The 20695-nt window shown below is 49.2% G+C and overlaps 5 protein-coding genes across 5 annotated transcripts; 3 read left to right on the top strand and 2 right to left on the bottom strand.

Moving 5' to 3' along the window:
• Positions 1 to 2619: 2619 nt before the first annotated feature.
• Positions 2620 to 10328, top strand: BKA67DRAFT_663228 (pectin lyase fold/virulence factor; the record flags this gene model as incomplete). The annotated part of the gene is made up of 4 exons (XM_046108148.1): positions 2620 to 3241; positions 3332 to 3417; positions 3537 to 8591; positions 8694 to 10328. The coding sequence occupies 4 exons, from the start codon at positions 2620 to 2622 to the stop codon at positions 10326 to 10328; spliced, it is 7398 nt and encodes a 2465-aa protein (XP_045953369.1).
• Positions 10329 to 12394: 2066 nt separating this feature from the next.
• BKA67DRAFT_663227 (thaumatin family protein) lies at positions 12395 to 13691 on the top strand (the record flags this gene model as incomplete). The annotated part of the gene is made up of 2 exons (XM_046108147.1): positions 12395 to 12850; positions 12906 to 13691. 2 exons carry the CDS (start codon positions 12395 to 12397, stop codon positions 13689 to 13691), a joined length of 1242 nt encoding a protein of 413 aa, XP_045953368.1.
• Positions 13692 to 15364: 1673 nt separating this feature from the next.
• BKA67DRAFT_488346 (uncharacterized protein) lies at positions 15365 to 15722 on the bottom strand (the record flags this gene model as incomplete). The annotated part of the gene is made up of 2 exons (XM_046096949.1): positions 15365 to 15556; positions 15648 to 15722. Coding segments are annotated over 2 exons (267 nt in total), but the record flags the coding sequence as incomplete, so codon positions are not given.
• A 936-nt stretch (positions 15723 to 16658) lies between these two features.
• Positions 16659 to 17321, top strand: BKA67DRAFT_595059 (Metallo-dependent phosphatase-like protein; the record flags this gene model as incomplete). The annotated part of the gene is made up of 2 exons (XM_046105118.1): positions 16659 to 17054; positions 17124 to 17321. The coding sequence occupies 2 exons, from the start codon at positions 16659 to 16661 to the stop codon at positions 17319 to 17321; spliced, it is 594 nt and encodes a 197-aa protein (XP_045953366.1).
• Positions 17322 to 19558: 2237 nt separating this feature from the next.
• BKA67DRAFT_417764 (uncharacterized protein) lies at positions 19559 to 20690 on the bottom strand. The gene is made up of 3 exons (XM_046096798.1): positions 20412 to 20690; positions 20186 to 20357; positions 19559 to 20039 (listed from the first exon to the last, which is right to left on the bottom strand). Exons 1-3 carry the CDS (start codon positions 20433 to 20435, stop codon positions 19588 to 19590), a joined length of 648 nt encoding a protein of 215 aa, XP_045953365.1. The 5' UTR covers positions 20436 to 20690; the 3' UTR covers positions 19559 to 19587.
• Between the last annotated feature and the right edge of the window lie 5 nt (positions 20691 to 20695).

Raw genomic sequence — 20695 nt, 5'->3', positions numbered from 1 at the left:
ACATATATCAAAGCCTTAAAGAGATATTTAACCAAAAAAAAGTAGGACTTTGCGCTTAGATTGAAGAAATATGATATAACGCTGTTACAAGCGGTTTTATAGGATAAGAGGCTGGGACCAATAGGAAATCATTAGGGCCTTACAACATACGGCCGCCTCAGGGCGTAACGTGATTGTTTAGTCATCGGTACAACCGCTGTTTTCGAAATTACACCCTGTGTGGTTTGTCACTGTATCCATATTCCATGCAACAAGTTGCCCTTATCTTCCCGAACGCATAACTTCTTACTATAATTGTCTCTTGTAATGATATGCTTCATATCATACCATCCAATTTTGTAGCATCCCAACATGCCCCATGCACGTTTCTGCAATATTCCAATTGTTCTGATCCAACTACTAATCCCTAGATTTTTCACCAGGCGAATCGCAACGACTAAGGGTTCATGAAGAGTCCAACTGTAGTAAACATAAATAATGCACCTATTTTCTAAGAGATTGTTAGGCACTACCTGATGTTTGATATTTTGGAGCAGGTATTCCCACTTTTTGAGCAAGATAATGGCTACTTGGTATGCTAGACACAGCTTAATGGCGTTTGGAGTTTATTCACTGGAAGGAATATAAGCAGTCTGCGTCCACAGCAGTATACACCTGACGATGCCGTGTAGATCGCGATTAGGTCCGTTGTCGACACCATAACTGTCTCATGACAGGTCATACAGTTTTGAACATGGTTGCGGTCGATGCCGAGTTGTATCGACCTTGAGTCCTTTACTTCAGGGTGTCGTTTTGTATAGACTACGAGGATTTCCACCTAGAAACGAGTCACGAATGCGTAGAGACAGTTCTCTAAGTTAGTTCTAGTCTCACATCGCCAAATCAGCACTATGCCATGAGGAACAATGGACGATTGGGATCGAGGCGATTCAATTCGGCCATAGCACGGTTTTACCAATTTCGCAGACAGACATTCCTCGTTGTGCTAGGCCGCAATGGAGAGGGTCTCCATTGCAAAAAGACTGTGCTTCGGCTGAGATCGGCGGTCAAGTCCGGGCGTGATCATGCGTTCAGTCTAACGGGACGGCTGTATGAATACAAATGGATGTTGCACCCGAACTTGCAAGACAAATAAATCAATTCTTTGACGGACTCCGGATTGGGTCTAATTTGAAAAAGCGTTCGAGCTGAAAGCTCATGTATATCGCCATCCAGTACCCACATTCCGATTGTTGTTAAGTTCGAACACGAGGTGCGGATGCCAAGCGCTAGCATAGTTTACTCAACGGGCAAGATAAGACAGATTTTACCAATACATAGAGGAGTTCACACCGTTGCGCTAGCCATGTGTTTTCCGCTAACGTTAGTCGCTAATAAATCATGGCTTTCCCATGCCGTAGACCATCGTTTCGCTGTTTACGCCTCTTTGATGTGGTTGACGCGGCCTCGGTTCTAGACTTATTGTCTCGGCATTAAAATATTCAAAAGCTTCTGGTTTGACGAGTTGGAATCCATTATCTAACCATGTGTATTACACAAGGTAAGCCCTGCTCAATCATGACAGCGCTCGGTATATGTTAGCTGTAAAGCATCATAACCAGGAGGCGTGTAAATCTACTCTCTTGGGCCATCACGACCTGAACGAAAGGTCGGGGTTTGCCTAATGTAGTTTGAATTGCCTCCGGTCAGGCAAACCCAAGACAAAAAGGCCGTTGACCACAGAACAAGGCAGGCTAGGCTGGTGGAAAGGCCAAGAGTTGTTGAAGCATCTCCTCCAAAGGTTATCCCAGTCCGTTATCGCTACAAACAGATTATAAACAGGCACTTTGATGAAAAGTCTGGAGTTTTCCGCTAATTAATAGTGATGAAGGCGCCAATTACCGATGATTCTGATCCAGTATAAAGGCGGAAACTTTTTATGACAGCTGTCGTGTGTCAAGATCACGACTACTGTGTAGCTGCTGCGATGAATCTTCTGGAATCTAAACGGTAAGGTCTGCAGCTCTAAAAAAAAAAAAACCACCCTGACCTTTCAGCTAGCGATAAGCGACCCGGAGGCTCGGTAGACACATGCAAACAGAGTTTAGATAGCACCAACGCTATGCAAGTTTAGGACTCGACGCTAAAACGAAAACGTGGCCTGCTCCGTCGTCGACCAGCCTCGGCGCAGTGATCCTGGAGCTCACAATCCAGCTACTGCAGGGTCAATATCGATCATAAAGACAAGCTGACATAGTTCGGATGAAGCCGATCTCTATTCTTTCCTACTAAAAGATGTTCCACCTATCAAATCCTGACGTGGTGTCCGTTATATCCACACAAATCAGGGCCCAGTGTCCAGCTGAGCTTCGCGCTCCGGAGTATCGAAAATGAAGTGGCACTTTGACTCCTCCTTGGAGATCCAGAATACTGGGAGTAGTAGGGCGATTGCGAGAACCGCGATGGAGACAAGAGTCAGCTGCGAACGCGATATCGTGAAGTGGCCCTGGCCCCGTAGTTTAAGATACTGCTGGTCATGTCCATTTCCAGGTCGTCCATGAGTTTCCTCCTTCTTTGTTCGAGCGTTGAAACGAAGTGGTATAGCACTGGACCTCAAGCGACCCTGCCATTGACAACAATATGTGGTCGTTGTTCCTTTTAGGTCTTGCGCCAGCTTTGGCGGTAGCGCAACAAGGTGAGCAATCAGTCTCGGTTCGCCGTTGTGGCCGCACAACACCATCATCGTCGTTCAATGTCTCCTCGTCACTCGTTACACCTACACTCGTTACCCCTGTGCTTGCAATTAAACCCACGCTCTCTATCAATTCAACATTATCGGCTTCATCGACGATTTCAGAGACTTCACGGTTCACTGAATTGGCTGCCATCTTGCTTGACAATGACGTCCCGGATTCGTCGTCGGACTCATCTTCTTCAACGACAGCATCTACTTTGTCCACGCCTATTAGTCCGGTAGCCATCTTGGTCTCGGCAAGCTCAACTTTGGCGGACTCGTCGAATACGTCCATACTGACAACATTTTCCAATCTGGCAACCTATTCCGGCACATCAGTTTCATCAGTTCCATCTACTTCATCCACTCCCTCAGCTTCTTTTGATATTCCTGGTTCACCCTCTGTGTCTGTCTCATTGACTTTTGTTGTCACTCCTACAGGGTCCGTGACGTTGTCTGCAGATAGCACGTCCACAACCGCATCCAGTCTCGATTCCTCGGCGGTTTCTATTTCTTCAACCTCTACTGGTGAGTCCACTTGCTTTGTGTTTCGGGAGAACGAAGCGTTAGCGTTTGAACATTATAAAGAACGTGGAGTGCTGATAACTTTTGGTCTAGGGTCTTCATCGGTTGTCACTGTTACACCAGGTGGAACTGCTATCGCTTCTGCGATTGCCTATGCTCAGAGCAATGGTTACCCAACGGTATGCAAGCAACACAGCTTCTTAGTCACTTTTATCATGTGTACCCTTATCATTTTCAGACGCAAAAAGGACCTGGCCTTGTAATGACTCGAACCACTAATCCGTGTTATATTACATAGGTCACCATTAAAGCAGGTACCTACACAGAGGCTATTACAGTCTCGGCTACCGCTGCTGTCACTATTGTTGGCGAAACAAATACATTAGAAGCTCGTGATGGCTCTGGCTCAAGTGACTACACTCGGAACTTGGTGACTATCGTAAACTCCGCGGCCGTACCCTTGACGATCTCGTCAACGTCTGTCAAAGGTCTTACGTTTAGGAACATCAACTTCAGCAACACCAACTCCGCATCAAATTTGGGCGCAGTTTCACTTCAAGGCTCTCAACATGCGTTTTATTCCTGTCAATTCGTTGCAGCTGGTGCAGTTGGTATTCAGGGTAAACTTTCGTCTGCTTTGATTGCAGACTCCTACATTGAGGCACCGGACAAAGTCATCTATCAATACCCGTCCTTGTATATTTACAGCTCGACAATCGTTGCGACTAGCAACAATGCCAACCTTATTTACACTCAAGGGTCCACCTCCGGCACGACACAGTACAATTCGACAATTGTTTTCGACTCGTGTAATGTAGCACGGAAGAACGGATATACCAACACCTACGTTTACATGTTTGCGGCAAATGCTGTGGGATCCGTGGCTGTCTACAGAAATACCACGATTGGTAGCCTTGTCGCTGCCACAGGCGCTCGTGTTGACACCAAGACACAAACTGTTGGGAATACCTATATTGAATTCCTGACTTCTGGAGCAGGCAGCTACTCGCAAAACAGTGCTGCTAGATCACCATACGTGACGCTTGCAACCTCTGGATCCCAGTTGTTGTCTTACGAGATCCCAGCGTTCTTCGCAAATGTCAATCCCTCTGTTGCCACATCTCAGACCTCATGGGTTGACAAAGGCGTGCTTGGCAGGATTGTAGCAGGAATCGCTGCACAGGATAGCTCGAGCCCTGTCCAATCCTCCAGCAGCTCAACAGTCTCGTTAACAAGTTCGAGTAGCAGTGTTGTGCCATCATCGTCGTCCGTCGCGACCATCCCTTCCACGTCAACTACGAATTCAAGCACATCCAGCAGCCTCATCTCCGGCACAGCTTCGACAAGTGCATCGCTCACCCTGTCATCTAGTGCGACCGCCTTTTCGACTAGCTCTGTGCCATCGGGCTGTGTTCTCCCAGCGTCGGTACCTTCGTCTGCAAAGGTAGTTGGTCCAGCAGGATCTTGTGCTACGTATAGCAAAATCGCAGACGCCGTGTCTGATTTACCTTCTGATTCCTCCACTCAGTATATTTATATACTTGCTGGAACGTACAATGAACAGATCACTATTTCTCGCAGTAGTCCTACCATCTTCCGCGGCGAAACGACAAACACCATGTCATACACCTCGAACACTGTCACCATCCAGTACTCTGCTGGTGTTGCATCAAGTGCCGGAGGCTCCGCCGGTACATCGCCATTCCAAGCGACACAGTATTTTACAAAGAGCATCTCGTTTTACAATATTAACTTTGCCAACACATTCACGGCCAAGACGAACTACAATGCCGTAGCATTTGTGGGCAAAGCCCTTAAAACTGGTTTCTACGGCTGCAGCTTCCGGTCAAGTCAGGGCACAATATTGCTTAATTATGGAGCTTTCTACTTTGCCAACTCTTATGTTGAGGGAACAAGTGATTTCATTTGGGGCCAAGGCGGTGCTTATTTCTATAACTCTAAGATTGTTACAATCGGTACCAGTACTGGTCAGAACATAGCGGCTCAGGACTACCAGAACTCATATGGCCCGTCCATCCAGGTCTACGACACATGTGCCATTGTGCCATCCAGCAGCAGTGTTGCCCAAGGCTCAACCTATCTAGGAAAAGATTACTCGACCTCATCGACTACGACATCGTCGCGTGTCTACTACATCAATTCATACCTAGATGCGCACATTGCCTCTGTGGGATGGAAAGTATCGGGCTCTTCCGTCAACGTGACTTTTATCGAGGCAAACAACACGGGTCCCGGCGCAGCGACTGGATCTCGTAGTTCTTATGCTCAAATCAAGTCAGACAGCTCCGCATACACCGTGGCGTCCGTTCTTGGCGACTCTAGTTGGCTCGACACCTCTGCTATTGCCCCTTTTGCCGGTTTCCCAGACTCTGTCTATACTGCACAAGTAACTTCCTCGTCTTCATTAGTGGCGTCCTCCACCATGAGCTCCATCTCGAACTCGACAAGTTCGTCTGCAACTGCAAGCGTTACGGCCTCTTCAACTGGTGCGGCAGCTACCTACACGGTAGCACCTACCCCAACTGACTCTCAATTTGGAAGTGTCATGTCTGCTGTCGCTGCGATACCCGCAGACGGTAAAGCTTACGAAGTTTACGTCCTCGCTGGTACTTACATCGAGCAGGTCTGGGTCAATCGTACCGGATTGGGCAAAGTCACACTGAGGGGCGAGACGCAAGCACCAAATGACTTCACCGGCAACCTTGTGACTTTACAGTTTTCCTATGGTGTTTCAACAAGTGGTACAGTTTCCAACGAGAACACCCCGATTATTAACTGGAAAAAGACTGATGGGTCTGGACTTGCTTTGTACAACATTGATTTCGTCAACACTTATCCGCAGACAGCAAGTACGGCAGCTCTTGCAGCAGATTTCTATGGAACCAACATGGCGGCTTATGGCTGTAGCTTCAAAGGATACCAGGATACGCTGCTCGCCAACCAAGGTGTACAAATATTCAGCAATTGTTACATTGAGGGCAGCGTTGACTTCATCTGGGGTTACAGCAAAGCGTATTTCCACCAATGCTATATCGCCTCCAACACAGCTGGTGCATTCATCACGGCCCAAAACCGTCCCAATGCTGCCTGGGCGGGAGGCTACATTTTTGATTCATGTTATGTGACTTACACCAGTGCCTACCTTGCTGGTAAGAGTTCTGTTGCTGCTACCACCTACCTTGGCCGACCTTGGTCCCAGTATGCCATTGTGGTGTATATGAACTCTTATCTCGATTCGCACATCGCTCCGGCTGGATGGAGTCAATGGTCAACCAGCTCGCCACAAACGGCCAACGTCGTGTTTGGAGAATATAACAACACTGGTCCAGGTGCTTGGACAGCTTCCAAAACCCGTGCTTCTTTCGCTACGAACCTTACAGAATCTCAGGCGGCCGCTTATTCTTTGAGCACATTCATTGGTAGCACCTCCTTTATTGATTGGACGGCATACAACTATGCCCCGAGCTACTCTATTGGATCGACTCCGACAACGACTTCATCACCGACCGCTTCGTCGTCAGCTAGTGCCACGGCCTCCGCGACTTGGGCACATCCGACTAGTGGAACCGTACCTCCAGCTGGGGCTGTACTGGTCTCTCAAAATGGTACCGCCGGCTCATTTAGTAACTTGACTGCCGCTCTTGCGAGCTTGCCTGATGATGCGACCACCCAGATTGTCTTCATGTACCCTGGTACATACAACGAGCAAGTTCCATCAGTGGATCGTGATGGTCCTGTTATGATTATCGGATACACGAGCGGGAATCCTGGTCAATCTTACTCGGATAATACGGTCACCATTACTCATGCTCGAGGTCTTTCCGTCAGCCCGTTGCCTACCGGCCACTCTGACGCCGAGACTGCCACGTTCTCCACCGCTAGCACAAAGATCTCGCTGTACAACATCAACATCGAGAACTCGGACAACCTTGATGGAGCACAGTCAAGCTATGTGACCTTAGCTGGAAGCATATATGGCCAGCACATTGGGTTCTATGCTTGTTCGTTTGTTGGATGGCAAGATACGCTCCTTACAGGAAACAAGGCCGGGTACCAATACTACGAGAGCTCTTACATCGATGGCGCTATCGACTTCATCTGGGGTTACTCAAAGGCGTACTTCAAAGGGTGCACGATTGGAGCGAAGAGAGCGAGTTCAGCCATCACTGCACACAGCCGTGCTTCGTTAACAGCTATCGGAGGCTACATTTTTGACCAGTGTCTTTTCACAGAAGCAAAGACGGCAACGGTGGACTTGACACAATCAGTCTATCTTGGTCGGCCTTATAGCGCGTATGCCCTGGTTGTGGTCAAGAACAGTTATCTGGATAAAATCATTGCTCCTTCAGGATGGAAAGTCTGGAGCAATTCGAACCCCCAGACTGATCACATCACCTTCGCCGAATACAATAATTCGGGCCCGGGTAATTGGGAAAATAATGCCGCGGCTAGAGTCGCTTGGCAAAATTGTACACTTCTCACAAGTGACACTTATTCGCTTGCAAGTGTCATGGACAGCACGGACTGGATTGACATGACATACTGGGCAAGTATTACGGTGCCGACGCCCACCGCTTCCACAACGCCAACAGAAACAGCCACCGTACAGTATGATGGTACAAAGCCACCAAACGGGGCTTACATCGTCTCCAAGACGGCAATTGAGGGAGTAACGACATACGACACTATCCAAGCAGCTCTTGATAAGCTCCCCACGTCCAGCAAGACTACGCCCACGGTTTTCATTTATCCTGGAAAATACCAGGAGCAGCTCGTGTTGAACAAGTCCGGCACTACAATTTTCCTTGGTTACAGCGAAAGCCCCGAGGATTACAGTAAGAACCAGGTGACGATATCATTCAATACTGGAATCGACACTCAGGCAGATGCGTCTAACTCGGATTCTGCAACCGTCTACGCCACGGGCAACTATTTCCAAGCTGTGAACATCAATTTCGCAAACACATTTGGCACAGCCGATGACTATGCTTCTTTGGGTTTCGCTGTGAAGAGCAGCAAGTACGCTGGACTTTACGGTTGTCAGGTCTACGGAAATCAGGACGCCTTGTTAGTAAACGGTAACCTCTTCGCATCCAACTCATACTTCGAGGGCAACATCGACATGATTTGGGGAAGTGGAGCCGCGTACTTCTTGAACTCGACCATTTCACCAAATGAGGATAAAGTATCCCTGACGGCTGACAAGAGAACTACAAACACCACTGCCGCAGGTTTTGTTTTCGACCAATGTATCATCACTCCTGCAAATGGGGCGTCTTTCACTCAGATCTCCCTAGGTCGTCCGTGGAACTCTTTTGCTAGAGTTGCTTATGTAAGTGGTTTAAATTTGCTCCATTTCTGAAGATCAGGGCTGTCAGGATGTTTCTATTTATCAATGACTTGAGAAGGAAGAGCTAACATGGATCATCAACAGATTGGCAGCTACCTGAGCTCATGCATCGAAGCAACCGGTTGGGACTACTGGTCCAAATCTAACCCGCAAACGGATGGCGTTATATTCGGAGAATATTCCAACTATGGTCCAGGAGCATCAGTCAGCGGACGCGCCTCTTTTGCCACACAATTGACCGCCACAGATGTTGCACAGTTCCAGCTTGCCAACTTCTTTGCTTCTACTGCTTGGATTAATCAGACTTTCGTTTGGTCGACCCCATTCACGGCAAGCAATCTTACTGTCCCTAGCTCGACAGTCACTGCTTCCACAATATCGTCTACCTCGTCTACCTCGTCCACCTCATCTATTTCGTCAACCATTTTGTCGACTTCAACCATTACCTTGACCGTCCCGACCACAGTAAAGACGACAGTTTTTGCTACTTTGACCGCAGCAGATGTACTGGTAACGCAGACAAGCACGTCCACCCTTGACGTTGGGACAACAATTACACCATTGCCAACTACCAAGACGGAGACAGTCAAATCCACCTCAACCATTACTAACACGGTAACGGAGGGAGACAACGTTGTCACTGTGAAGTCAACGTCTATTGTCGACGTTGGGGCTACGATAACTCCTGGTGACTCGACGAAGACAATAAAGACCACTTCTACTGTGATCGAAAGTCGGGCCATCACGACCACTGCTAAGGCAACAACTGTCAATTCCAAAACAACGATCACAAGCACAGCTACTTCAACCCCCAAGGGCTCAACGACAACTCTGTCTGAAGGAAGTACTACCACAGTCACTGCAACTGTGACTCCTGGCACTGCCAAGGTTACAAGCACGACTACTGTGACAGTGGGGACAGGTGGCACCACAACGACCTCGCTTAAGGCAACTACCACAACGTACCTGGTCACCACCACCTCCACTAAAACAGTCAAGACTACGACTACCGTCTCGTGTATTCCAACAGCAGCGAAGGAAAAGCGCAGTGTTACTTTCGGAACGAGTGGTGCTCTTCCCATCCTTGTCAGGGCTACAGTAGTGAAGCCTGCCACTACGGTGACAGTGTACTCGACCGTGGTCAGCGCTACAACGAAAGCCACTACTGTTGCAGGTTTGACGTCCACCACTATAGTGGCTGTCACTCAGACAACTGGCAAGACGTCAACGCTCAAGCAGTCTACTGTTGTTGAGACTGCGACCTCGGTTGCTCTGAGGACTGCGGTTACCACGCTTCCTGGCTCCACGTCTACAACGACAATCGTCACCACGAAGGCAACCGGCAAGACGACTACACTTCCGGTAAACACTATCACCGCTCTCGAAAACGCGCTTGTAACCAAGACAACTTATACGACAGTGGTTGTGCCGGGATCGACTGTTACAGATGTTGAGACAGAGACGAAGAAGGTGACAACCACACTGGGCGGCCAAATTATCACCGTGACCAAGAGCCAAGATTCAACCATCAAGACCACTCTGACACTCGCCACACCCACCACGACTGTTTGGAAGACATCTACAATTTCTGTTCGTCCCAGCGTGACCGAGTCCGTCCAGGCCACGTCGACCAAGACCAAGACCACCGCAGTCGTCACCACCTTCACAAGCACTGCAACCAAGACGAAAGCCGGAGCTACAACTTGCGCGACCCCTTGAAGAGGGAAAAATAAAAGTGATGAGATATTATAATTTATGAAATTGGCTATAGTAAAGTAATCTATTAATATAATTTTCCATTCTATGATCCAATATTCCGGGCTTGCCTAATGACCATGGCTGTATACTGAATTAGTATTTATGTTTCGCCACCCCCGTCCAGTCTCTGGAGCACTCCTCTTAATTTCGTTGGAGCATCATTCAAGAGGTTTCTCAAGAACTCGTTCCCGTCCAAATTGAAGGCACTGAGAAATAATGGTACAAGGTCTCAACTCACAAGCCACCAATGAAGCTATGTATGGAACCACGCAGAATTCGGTCAACTGTCGTTGATCAGTATTACCACACAACTCATCACATTATGGGCGAGATGGCTTCCCAATTGCGAAGCTCTATATGTTTCAGAAGCTTGGCCAAACTGTGGGGTAATCTTTGTGCGTTTGTGGGCAGCTCCTCGACTGTGAAGAGCATCTCCTGTATCGTGAGGACAGGATGAAGTTGTGGAAGTTTCTTGAGGTTCGCGGAAGAGTCTGGGCTGAGTATTTCATTCGCGTCAAGTGGTCGCAACCAGTCCGAGATGAAGTCTAGCCATTCGAAATGCAGTCATTCTAGATTCGCGGCCATGTCAGGGAGTGAGGCAAAAGTGCGACCGCCGAAGTTCAGAACCTCTGGCCCTGCACGCGTCTTGACCTTTTCCCATTGTAGGTCGGATACTGGGTAAGGCCTTCCATACGGGGGTCGAGTCCAGTCCTGCCAACTGCCAGATTTGTCAACAGACGAGGTAACAGCTGAAAATATTCGTGCATGTCCATATTTCCACAGGTGAACTCAAGAGCATTGAAGTTAGACAGGTCCATGCCAAGTTCTTCCAGCTTTTCGTGGTCCGTTGAAATGGTCACAATAAGCGCAGGATTACCATTTAACACTGGCAGAAGATCCATCTCCTTTCCTTGTGCATCATCTTTGTTAGCTTGAGACGGACGTCCCAATGGTTTGGTTCCCGTTGTAGAACACCTTGAAATCTGGTCTAGTCACGCTTCGCAACTTGGATTGACGGCTCACTGAAAGCGACAGGATAATGTCCGCATATAGACCTGCCATGATCCTCGGAACGGATAGACTTGTCATATCATAGTCTTTGGAGCTGCTATAGTACCAGGTGATCTCTGCATACACTAACCTAGTCTAGTAGAATACAGAGTGGAAGGCGCTGAAAAACTTCCAAGCGAAAGGGTGGGGCCCCTACTTAGTAGGCAGTAGGTGGCATTGCATGGACCCCTGAACTCTAATCGCAACCCTGGTCAAACAAGGTAATTGCAATCAAGCCTTCGTGCGTCATCGTTCATTCCCCATGGAGGCAGAAGGTAAACGCCGCTGCGTTGGGTATTGCATGTCATGTTGTCTCAGCAGAGAGGATTCAAGCATCGCGAGATGAAGGCCTCATTACCAGCTCTCTTTACCTCCTACTGTCCTACTTGACACTGCATGTTCGCCCTTTTAGTTTTACGCCATCCGTGACATTTCCGTCATTCACTCGCATGCGTCCAAGGGCATAGTCTCTCGCCGTTTTTGGGCCGGTTCCTGGTTTCATTTCCTTGACCTGCATCCACGAATCGCGTCTTGCAACCCCGACCGGGATTGCTGGACGGGTGGACCTCAATCTATCAAGGCGATCATATCTTGGTAGACTCGCCATTCGTCTGTTGCTTCGAGTCCGCTACGTCATTGGCTCCATTACCAGGTACCTGGGCACTGAAGTTTGTCCATTGGGGGCTTAAATCACGGCCTCTCTCGACATAGCGCTGGTTCGCATACGCAAAGCTGCTTGAGAGTTGGCATTAACCCTGCTATTGGATCATACCTCATTTTCGATAAAGCTTGAGGAAGACCTCTGGAGCATCTTCAATCTGAAAATATACCATGCACTTTGTTTCCTCCAGGATATACTTACTACCGAAGACGCCGATCTGCAATTAGTATATCACTGGGACGAAACGCGACTATACGCGGCTCCCCCTCCTGTAAGCAGGGGCTATACTTTTTTTTACTTCACAGCTACCTAGACAATGTCACAACACACAAGGACGCACAGGCGTCCGCCAACACCGAAAAGAAGCTTCTGTCTGGTTACAGCGCTCCTGTTGTCATCCCATGTTCAGGTCGCCCAAGGCGTCGTATACCCGAGCAGCCATGAGCTATACAAGTTCGACTACCTTAACCCACGAGCGGAGGCCGATGCGATCGACGAGATATCGAAGCGCGTCGTCTCAAAACGTGAAAATCCCATTCCATTGATCGTCACAAACAGTTGTGGGGATACAATCTGGCCGGGCATAGCTACACAGGGCGGCGATGGGCCTGAGTCCAGTGGTTTCGAGTTGGCGTCGGGTGAGACGAGAGACTTGACTGTGGGACCGACCTGGGCAGGCCGAGTTTGGGGAAGAACGAACTGTACCATTAGTAACGATACTGCTACATGTTCAACTGGCGACTGTTTCGGGATGCTGGAATGCGGCTATAGTGTAGGTCTTGTGTAGCAGCGACACTTGTGTATCGTGACAGCTGACACGTCTGCAGGGAGCCGTGCCAGCCACACTTGCTGAATTCAATCTTGCCGGAGGTACGACTGGAAGACAAACTTTCTATGACATCTCACTGGTTGATGGATATAATCTCCCAGTTGGTGTTGTATATCATCCCGCAGATAACACGAGCAACATCCCGCCAAACTTCGTCAATGCTGCCTGCATAGCGACGTCTGGGTATCTTATGGCCCCCAATAGAACCGGATACTATTATACCAATTCGAGCTACCCCATGCCATACGAATCGCAAGAGACCAATCCAGGCATCAGCAATTGGTGTCCATGGGACCTTCAGGCCTTCCCACCGGACAAGCCAGGCGACGGCATTTACCCATACCCTGACGACAACATCGAGCGTCCAGTCTTTGATCCCTGCAAGAGCGCTTGTGCCGCCACCAACTCCGAGAGTGACTGCTGTACCGGCGATTACAACGACCCAAACAAGTGCAAGCGCAGTGAATTTTCAGATAATGCGAAAGCGGTGTGCCCCGACGCATACAGTTTCGCCTACGACGACCAGACGTCTACCTTCATCATCCCGAGTGGTGGGGGCTGGGAGGTCGTCTTCTGTCCCGAAGGACGCAGCACCAACATTTTGGCGACTTACGGCGCGCAACTCTCGGCACTGGCCTCTACTGGAGAAGTGACGGAAGAGATGCAGATGCTCGCTATGAACACCACTTACATCGACTCTGTCTCAAATGTTGCCGTTAGCACCAAGAACCCTGGGCTGCTTGTCACCTTCACGGCTATCCTAGCTGGACTCATGCTGTTTTGAACGTCACATGGTGTAGAGCGCGGCTTTCTGGTTACGATTAACGAATATGAGACCTTTGATTAACGGGCGTTTTTGGTAGTTTTGGGTATGCAAAGGATTCGGCTAGAACGTACATTGACATTCATGGCTCCTTCTGAGGGTTTGGACAGCTGGGCTGGATCCATGCCTCGACACGCTGTTGCATTGCGAGAAACTTCGTCCATTGACGTAGACAGACTACAACACCTGATACCCTCCTTGCATAGTATTTTTCGATATCCAATATATTGCATTATTTTCATATGGCAGAATACCGTGAATGCACCACATGGCTTGGGCTCTTGCCATCAACTAAGAAGCATTCAAAATACTCCTGTACTTCCTGCTGGTGCCATTCCATGGGGTTGTCAGCCTTTCTGACCAAAGTCTTCTCACCAGGCAATAGCCTCATCCACTTGTTACGCCAATCTCAATCAAGCTCGAGGCGTCCTTCGTTGTGTATTGGCGACGCGTCGCGGCCCTTTCCTGTTGGGGTCTTATGCACCCTGGACTCCTCTCCCGACTCCTCTCCCGACTCCTCTCCCGACTCCTCTCCCGACTCCTCTCCCGACGCCTTGACCCGTTTCGCCTGGCGATCGCTGTCTGGAATCGGCGAGTGCACCCGCCTTTGCTTTCTGGTCTCTAGGTAGCTGCTTCGCCAGGCTCGACAAGCTTGGTGTCATATTGTCAGCCATCGTACTTAAATTGAGCAGACTTTGGGCCCTCGCTCACCGCAGCATTTGACGGCGCCCCACTTCTAGCTCGTGGCATCCTGGGACGAATGAGTCGGGTATTGTTAATCAGGTGCTTGGAAGAGAGAAAGACCCGGGCTGAATCAAATTGTGTGCCATTGATATGGGCTCGAATATCTGAGGTTAAAGCACTCGACCTGCGAACGCTCCTTCACGAGACGCTGTACCCGCAAAAGCTTTGCACCCATGACAACATCTTGTCATTTTGGGCATGGCCAAGGTGGATGCATACCCCAGATATCTCAGCTGTCTCCACGTATAGGGCTTAGCAGGATGAAATGATGCCTGATAACAATGGCATTATTTCAGGTGCAACTATCATCTGAGATGTAAGGTGTGCACGGGGACGTACATGTTCTTTTGAAGATTGCCTCGCTTGTTGTGTGAAATGTATTGCTTGGTAGTCACTAAACCACACCACGAACTATGTTCCTCGCATTATCGTAGCTATCATCATACAATCCCGACTCCACTTAATTCATCAATGCGTACCCGAGGACTTTTTGATGTACGAAGTCACAAACGGCTGTGTAACAAGCCACAGTCTTACAACGCAGCGACAACACCCAGCACGCCGGCTAGAACACCCCCAATAACCTTGGCCGGTGCAGCGGTTGGTGCAGCATTCGTACTGGAGCTACTAGCACTAATCGAAACGGTGCTCGCAACCGTAGGGCTGTTCACTGTGCCATCGAGGGTCTTCGTTCCCGAGACCGAGACGGTTTCACTGGTCGAACCACTGATGAGCGTCACCCCACTGCGGCTCAACGTATTGCTCAGGCTGCCACTGCTTGTGTCACCGGTGCTTGCAGTGCCCGGTGTGGTGGTCGTAGCCGGGCTGGTGATGCTCATGCTGCCTGTCGTGGTGGCCGATCCTGCGGCCGTGGAAGAGATGGTAAGCTCGCCTGCAGAGAAAGACGAGCAGACGGCGGATCCGGCGCTCTGGGCAGCAAAAAGGTCGGACGGGTTGGTGCATGCTGAAAGTAGACAACCGAGGGCTGCAGAGCCGATAGAGGCTTGAGTGGGGCCGCATTGGCATGAAATGTCATTTAATTGACAGCCAACCTGGGTTATCGCCACACTCAGACAAGGTGTCTGGAGATGGTATTAACATGCTTGTTCGAGGTCGCGGCTTGCCTGGCAAAAGGAGCCTGCTGGGGCTTGGACATTGCTACGTTTGACTTACAGCGCACGAAGGTTGTCCGGGGAAATACTGAGCGGCGGCAAGCGCTGCGCCAGTGAGGATGAGTGTAGATTTCATGTTGAAGGTGCTTAACAAACGAGTCCAATAAAAAGAAACCAGGGATGGGTCAATTGACGCGTAAGTAGATGCTGTTCGCCTACTATGTGTGTCTGAATGGACTGGCGATGATGTGGGAGAAGAGAGGGGAGCCGGAAGCTACATATACAAATAGCTGAGAGTGCCCAGCCCAGGGAAAAAAGGCATTGTCTCAGCAGCTACGTTTTCAGCTACATTTGGGGAAGCTATCAGCACATTTGGGGAAGCTATCAGCGCCGTTCCAGGTCGCCTTTACCGTTTTAGCTTATGGTTGAAAGCATTTACCATCCCAGGACACGCCACCGATTGGGAGCTTAATTGCCATTGGTGAGGGGAGCACAGTGCGCTGCCAAAGGAGATCAGTACTGCAACCCTAAATACTAGAGCGGGGGATAAGGTAGTGCTTAGTTTGGCGGCCACCGGGGCAGTTCACGGGCTCGACCTGGAGCACTAATCTTTATGTAGCTTCCCGCGTTAACAAAAGTGGACTTCAATCTTGAACCCTGAATGAACCAAAGACAGTGCCGTACTGTGTAAAGTACGTGACTCGATCCTATGCAGGTACAAAGATCCGGTTCTTGGAATGCTCACGACTGCTTCAGTACCTCTCAAGTGTAGCATGTTTGAGAGTCATAATATACACATAACAATAGAAGGGTGACATACTTCCTTGTTCGGAGAAAGTTCCTGGTGCCGCAGACGGACAATGTCTGTTATCTTATAGTCCCTATTTCCCTCAATTGTGCGCAAATTGTTCTCGCTGAAATCGAATTAACGCCATTGATCCATGAGGAGATTAGCCAAGTGATAAATGGGAAGCTTTCCCACCAACCGCGTCCGCTTTGATTTCCTCAATGCATCCACCACATCCATCATCACTATTGATACATGCTTTCTGAACGATGTCAGCCATACAGCATGGGGATCAAGACACGGCTTTTCATAATCTCTGACACACATGGTGGAGTATTCAACGTTAATGATGCTCAAAGAGCAGATGTCGTTATCCACTGTGGTGATTTGACTAAGGAGTCAAAGATCGACGAATATCGTAACACCCTCGATCTACTACGACGAGTTCCTACTCCTCTAAAACTGATCATTTCTGGAAATCATGACTTGACACTTGACGAGCCAACATTCAGAAAGCAATTATCGAAAACAACACAGCCTATCGAGCCAGGACTGGTCAAAAGCAAATTTGAAGATTATGGCGAACCAAGACGGCTTTTTGATGAAGTAAGGGAAGCCGGCATTGTGTTGCTAGACGAGCGCAACTACGAGTTTGCGCTGCAGGATGGTGCCCTCTTGAGAGTCTATGCAAGTCCATTCACACCTTCACGAGGTGGTTGAGATTTCCAGTACTCACCAGATACTTGACAGAATTTTGCCATTGCTGACAGTACGCATGTTGCCATTACACATGGCCCACCCCATGGAGTCATGGACTATATGGATGCCAAACAGAGAGTGGGTTGTTCTCATCTGTTTGGTGCTATTGCTCCGGCAAAACCTTTGCTGCATTGCTTCGGCCATGTTCACGAAGGATGGGGTTTGCTAACTGACTTGGTTCAGAACTAATTCAATGATGAGGAGGCCACCAGGGCAAAGCCAACGAAAGCTCGAGCTTACGTTAGCCAAGGCTTCTGTAAAACTAGCCATTGCTCAAACGACATAAACCCATTTTGACCTAGTTTCACAAACTCTATTCGCCAATGCATCTATCGAAGGCAGTAATAATGATATGACAGTACAGCCTCCATGGATCCTTGACGTCGAACTTCCGAAAGGCGACGGGGACAGCTTGTAGTCTTCTTTGGGAAGTCATGTCAATTATACACTCAAAACCCTGCGTCCCTGCCGTATGTCACATATTATAATGCGTTACACAAAGCATATATAGAAATGAAGAGCTTGGAGAGCAACATGACGTGTATAATTAGGGAAAGAGGACCCAGGTGCATAGATAATTGTGCAAAAGTGGGGCACGCTTAAGATGGGCGAATACAATTTCCGTACAAGACTCATTAGCCATTGGAAATTTTTATTGTTAAGTTTTGTCCTCGTGAAGACATAGTAACGTTATATAATACTAATTTATTGAGTATAATCCCGCTCCCTAAATTTGACCGTCATAGTGCGGCCTGCTTTATTCTAAATTCTTTTGATATACAGGAGGATATACCAGAGCAGATGCTGGAGGGTACTTGTGCTGCCCTTTCGCACTGATTATTATTCTGGACAAGTATGCACAAGCGCGTTTGAATATGCTCTAAACACATATAAATCTCTCTAGAAACTATGGCTATTGAGGTCAAATATATGCGCAAGTATAAAAATTACCCATCACACCCTATCGTGATATGGTGAGTACCAGGTAGACAAGGACACAAGTGGATCATACAGAGCAGTGCATACTTCATAATGTAGTTTTCTGGTTCAGTCAAACCGTGGCTTCCTGTTATAGAGAACTATGTTCATCACTTCTCACTTGACCATATATGGAGAAGATGGAAGGCATAGTCGCTAAGACTAGCTAAATATACAAGCGCTCGTATCGCTATTTGCTTCGACTTTTCTTTCTTTTCTTCTCTATTTCTCGATAATCACGGGTTTCGTCAATGCAACACACATTGCCGAGTATCAGTAGCGGCCATCCGTCTGCTTCAACTGCTCCCCAACTTGCTTCACACTCACAGCCCCCTCCCCCTAATAAGTCTCGCCCATAACTCTCGCCCGCCTGGTATTCTCTTCGGTTCTTTCTAGGGCCTCTCGCAACATACACGGGACCTCATCTAATCCAGCATTATCCCCGTTACTTTCAGGTTCTTCAACTCCTAGGCATCGATACCCACCTTCAGATATTTCTTTTGTCGTTATTTGTCATAATCCTTACTTCCTAACCCTATTTCAAGGATCTCCGCCCGGTCATCCATTAGAATTCCATTCCGTCCCTGATTTCTATCGGCGGGCTATGGACGTTCTTTCTTGACTCAGACGGTTTTTCTCGTAAAGGCCCCGTGATACTCCACGACAACCTTAATATGATGGAAAATCACATACGCACGTCCCCGTCACTCAAAGAATAACCAGTAGACGAGAAACGAATTGAACTGGTCAGCATACTCACAATACTCATCCATGTCAACCGAGCGATCCGCCACTGGCTGCTGGCCGACTTCATGATAGGGCATGGTGAGGACGACGCTGCCGAGGTAGGGGTGACCACCCGACTCCATTGTAGCGGTAGCTTAGAGTGATATCGGTGTTTGAGAAGCAGAAGAAGAGGCTCGCCTGAAAAAGGCTGGCGACGAGAAAATATGTGAGAACCCCCAAGTAAACTGAGACCAATATCACTAGCAATCAGACGGGCGCCGAATCTTGGAGCGGTACGGACCCGTAGAGCTCTCGGGAAAGGTTGAGAGGTCGTTGGTAGGATAGCCAGGTCACCAAGTATCTCGGGAAAAATATCAGCATGCTGGTTCCAGCACTCCAGTCCTGCGCCATCACGGTTGAATGCACAACGTCTCACCCCTTTTCAGCTCTGCTATCATCAAACTATCAAGTGGCTCACGCACTCCACTCACTGCTTTTGAGCCGAAATACAACGCACGGAATGAGCGGGAGGGGAGCGGTTGGCATGGCAGAGGAGACCCTGTAATAGAATGTATGCTCTTTCATTTGTACCGGTGGCGGAAAGGTCTACGCAGAATGCGCAGCTCTTGTGTCTACTTGCCCCCTCACCGTTGCCAGATGAGACTCTATCATCCCCAAGTGGCTCGGTCGTGAACCGCAAAAATGGAGTTTCTAACGAAGACTTGCGACATTGCTCGTACGAGAACAATGCTCACCGGGACTTCTTGGCAGCTTTCCTCCTCTCAAACTCGGCCCTCTCCTCGTCATCACTGCCACTGAACTCAGCGTCGTCATCGCTCTCGGGACCCGGGGCATCGGCAAACGTGTTGCTGGCATAACTCGAGCCACCCGTTTTAACGTCGCTTGCGTCCACGAAATCGCCCTGGTTTAGGCTGGCGTATTCGTGCTTTTGGATGAGCTCCCTCAAGGCCTTGTTCGTTGGGTCTACGAGTTGGAGGGCTGTGAGTTTGGCCTTGTTCTTGACGCGCGGATTTGAGCCTGCCTCGAGCATCATCTCGACCAGGGCGTTGCCGAACTCGCGCTGGGCGGGGGGCTCCGAGTTGATCCAGCGGATGGCCGAGTGAAGGGGCGTGTCGCCCTCTTGTCTGTTGACGGGATCGCATTCGAAGTTTGGCTGATCGAGGAGGAGGTCTATTACTTCGTCTATCACTCCAAAGTTAGCAGATGCGATCCAGGCTCTCGTGCTCGTGCTCCTGCTCGTGGATAGATGGCCTGCACGTCAAAGGAGCCGTGTCGAAGAGGGGCGAACGGCAGAGGGCAGGAGGCAGAGGGCAGGAGGACAGACGTACAGTTGCCTTGCAGCGCGGCCTCGTGGTACAGATGGTTGCCCATGACGGTTGTGGTGCGGTTCATTAGGTTTGAAATCTCATCGTCGTTCTTGCACTGGGCAATGATTTCTTGCAGCAGCTCGACGTTGTTGCGACGACAGGCCTCGACAATCTGCTCTTTGACAGAGGCACCCTATGAATTGTTTAACCATGGTGCTCCTGAGTGCGCAGGCAGTATGTAGTATACCTCGTGCTCGTGGTTGTCCGCCATGTTCGGGTGCAGCGGCGGCGGGTAAAAATGGTGGGCGATATCTGATCTCTGCCGTCCCTAAGCAGTTGGGAGAGAGTCGCAGGAGGTATGGGTCTGATTGTGAATTCGAATCGGGAATATGGATTTTGCTCTTTGCTTCGCAACAGAATGCAGCGCCTGAGGAATGTTCCCGGTGATTGAAGCCTTTGGGCACATGTCCAAGTGGTTGTCACAAGCCCACCATGGCCCCCGTTTGGTGCAACGCGGGGCTGTGTTCTGCG

This window comes from Truncatella angustata (genome assembly GCF_020726525.1).
Source record: "Truncatella angustata strain MPI-SDFR-AT-0073 chromosome Unknown BKA67scaffold_9, whole genome shotgun sequence".
Lineage (NCBI taxonomy): Eukaryota > Fungi > Ascomycota > Sordariomycetes > Amphisphaeriales > Sporocadaceae > Truncatella > Truncatella angustata.
Note: the sequence above shows the minus strand (reverse complement) of the source record. Positions and strands in the feature narration are given on the sequence as shown.

Excerpts from the sequence above, each read along its gene's own strand:
- BKA67DRAFT_417764 (XM_046096798.1), bottom strand. The coding sequence starts at position 20,435 with ATGGCGGACAACCACGAGCACGAG. Across the intron at positions 20,358-20,411 it reads CGGACAACCACGAGCACGAG|GGTGCCTCTGTCAAAGAGCA; the intron begins GTATACTACATA and ends AACAATTCATAG. Across the intron at positions 20,040-20,185 it reads GGCCGCGCTGCAAGGCAACT|ACGAAGTAATAGACCTCCTC; the intron begins GTACGTCTGTCC and ends TTGGAGTGATAG.